At 48.8% G+C, this 2,967-nt stretch overlaps 1 protein-coding gene across 27 annotated transcripts in view; it reads left to right on the plus strand.

Annotated features, from left to right (window-relative positions):
* NCOR2 (nuclear receptor corepressor 2) overlaps positions 1 to 2,967 on the plus strand; it is a 276,099-nt gene that overhangs the window by 187,825 nt on the left and 85,307 nt on the right. For all 27 annotated transcript variants that reach the window (XM_025197842.1, XM_025197845.1, XM_025197875.1 and 24 more), the window contains one exon: positions 2,746 to 2,808. In XM_025197842.1, the coding sequence (XP_025053627.1) occupies positions 2,746 to 2,808 (63 nt within the window). The remainder of the gene's footprint in view (positions 1 to 2,745; positions 2,809 to 2,967) is intronic.

Here is a 2,967-nt window from a genome sequence, read left to right on the forward strand (position 1 = left end):
TCTTTCCCTTCCTCGTCTTTGCAGGCACTCAGACCAGTGACTCAGTGAGGGAAGGGCTGGGACAGCTGGCCTGAATGTTTCCCTTGGACTGCCTTCATATAACTCTTGGCTGTTTTTTTTTCCTTCACATCCACCCCAAATGTTAGTTTCTCCCTATCCCATATGTCCCACACTGTCTGTGCTTTGAGCAGCTTTTCTGATTGCCTGCCTCATTTCAAACACCGTCCCTGCAGCGCTGACGGAGGCGTGCTCCGATTTCAAATGAGCCATTTCCAAAGCTGGACCCAGTGGCCTGGGCCTCAGACTGCCTCTAAGTGCCTCCCTGGTTGCATGTGAAGATGTGGTGGGATGCTCCCACTGAGCTCTTCAGAACAAGGGACCTGATTCAAACCCATCTCGCTCTAAAACAGCACTATAGCTAGGGGTGAGCGGGCTGCAGACTGCCCTTAGGATTAGAAAGGCAGGAGACAAGGGTCCTATGTGCAGCTTAGGTCCTTGGAAATGTAATCGTATTCCCTGCCAGCCACGCAGGGGCTTGTACGTGGTAAGAAGCAGCATACAGGGAAGTACAGTAATGTATGCATATCCAGCCCGTGATAGATCATGCGCATCTCTCACCTACATGACAGATAGGCAGTTACTGTCCGTGGGGAATTATCCATTATTGCCTTTAGATAATCAGCTACTTATTGCCTTATTGAATTATTGTCTTGGGTACTCAGCAAAGCCTACAGCAGTATTCGCCTGTTTTTCCTGTATAGTCCCTGTAGCAAACACAAGGGTAACATGATTGAGCTGAGGTGTGATGCTGGAAAACATTTTATGGGCAACTACTAGACTCGTAACACCTTTACCATGAAAGGACATCGTGAAAAAAGGAGCGGCTATACAGCCCTGAACTGCCGTAACTCACTCGAAAGCAGGGTAAAATTACCCCGGGGTGAGATGAGGGTAAAAGTAGGTATTGCGTGTCGTCAGCTTACCCTGGGCTAGCTGCTGGCTCCAGGCAAATAGGCAGTTGCCTGCTCCCTTGCCATCTAGTGGCGAAGCCCTGCAATAGTGCCTGCTGCACGTCGTTGCTCTGGGAGAGCGGAGAGCGTCTGCTGCAGAACTGAGCGTAATCTGCCCCGGCGTACAAAACCCATGCAAGTACACCACGTTGTGTGTCTAGACCTTCTGCTTCTCCGTTGTGAGATTTCCTTACTAAACACTCTGTCTCAGTCATGATAAATGATGAGTAGAAACGTAGCTGTTCCCCACCCACACCCATGCTGAACATGGTGTAAACCCTCAACCGTGAGCTCTGCATCTTGGCATTATTTGCGTGTGGTATCGAGCACGGGTCCCTGTTCGGGTTTGTTAGGTGGTGTGGAAAAAGAAATAACAAGTGCAATACCAATAAATCAGCCAGCCATCTTCGCGAACAGGGAGAGGACTGTAGGCAGAGACAAATGCAGAAGGATTGATTTTACGGGCACGTTGAAGCAGCCATTAATGCGCTGTCTCCCCAATAGCACTTTAATTGAGGTTGGCTAAGAGAAGTTATTGCATGTTAAACACCAATCGAAGATTCAAAAACAACCAGAAAAAAGCCCAAGTTGTGGTTTAACTGCAGCGTGCTGGAGCTCCCAGTAGACATCTGTTACATAACTGCTCAACCTCAATAAATATCATTAATCAAACCAAATAGACCACTTACTTGACATTTATTTAACATACAATAACAGCCTTATTAAAAACAAATTAAATGCCAAGTCAAACGTGTTTGGGATGCTCAGGTTAAAGAAAATAAACCTCAATGCCTTTAATTTGCCTAGGGAGGAGGGAAGGTGGGAAACTTCCTAGGTATTGATTTCCATCAAAAAGCCTCTCTCAGCTGAGCTATCACATATTGGCTGGATTTCTATGGGGACTCTATTTCTAATGGAGGAAATGACCTATAATGACTTACAAGAGGTGGCACCTGCAGTCCTGTTCAGTCAGCTGTGAAGGAGATCCCTTTATCTTCCTCGCAGGCCCCGATACCTCGCAGGTCATGGGCATCGGAGCGACGATACTTTTCCTCCTCTAGAGCCTCAGCTCCTTTTACAGCTTCTTGAAGACGCTGCCTGTCCCATCGGCAGGCTTTCACCTAACCTATCAGCCTGTTTTTTCCATTTTAAAAAGGACACTGTCAAAACATCTCTCATCACGGTTGAAATAATGCTCTGCCGGTTGTTTGGAGTAATAGTCCGCTGGCAGCCTGGACCGGAAATCTGCTTCCTTACCGAGTTGTTTTTTGCCTCTGACTCACCCACGGGTTTGTTATTGTAGGGTTTGCTCACAAGTGCCAGACTCGCCTGCAGGATTGATTTCACAATGAATGCGTTATGCAGGATGGCCGTGTTCGTGGCACCGAGCGCATGGGTAGAGAGCGCCAGGGATTGCCGGGCCAAGCTGGCACCCGTCTCTGTCGATCCCCGTGGGAAGGGCGTGGGGCCTCAACCGTGCCTCCTGTTGCTTTGGGACTTTGCTTGGGACTGCTGTCCAGCCCCCTCGTGCAGGCACAGAGGAGCGCTCAGAGGGTACCCGTTAGTCTGAAGGGCATCTAGCAGACAGGAGCTGCCGAGGTGCGGTGCGTTCATAGTGGGCTGCCTGAAGTTTATGCCTTGTTGTTGCCTCCTCGGGTTTTATGGCTCAGTCCTTGCGTTCCAGGCATTTAACTCCCTCCCGCCTTGACCTCTCGGTTCTCTGTTTATTTTTCAGCTTCTTTGGAGATGAATGAAAGCTCTCGCTGGACAGAAGAAGAAATGGAAACTGCTAAAAAAGGTAAGACAGTCTCTTCTTCCCTTCTTAGTCCTGCTGTGTCTAGAAAGGCAGCCGGTCAGTCTGAGGAGGGGTGCGTTCACACAGCTTTGGTGTATGTGAATCCTAAATCTGCTGTCGTTTGAATTGCTTTTATACCTGTGCAGCTCTGGGAGTCATTCC

Source organism: Alligator sinensis, unplaced genomic scaffold (genome assembly GCF_000455745.1).
Source record: "Alligator sinensis unplaced genomic scaffold, ASM45574v1 scaffold628_2, whole genome shotgun sequence".
NCBI lineage: Eukaryota > Metazoa > Chordata > Crocodylia > Alligatoridae > Alligator > Alligator sinensis.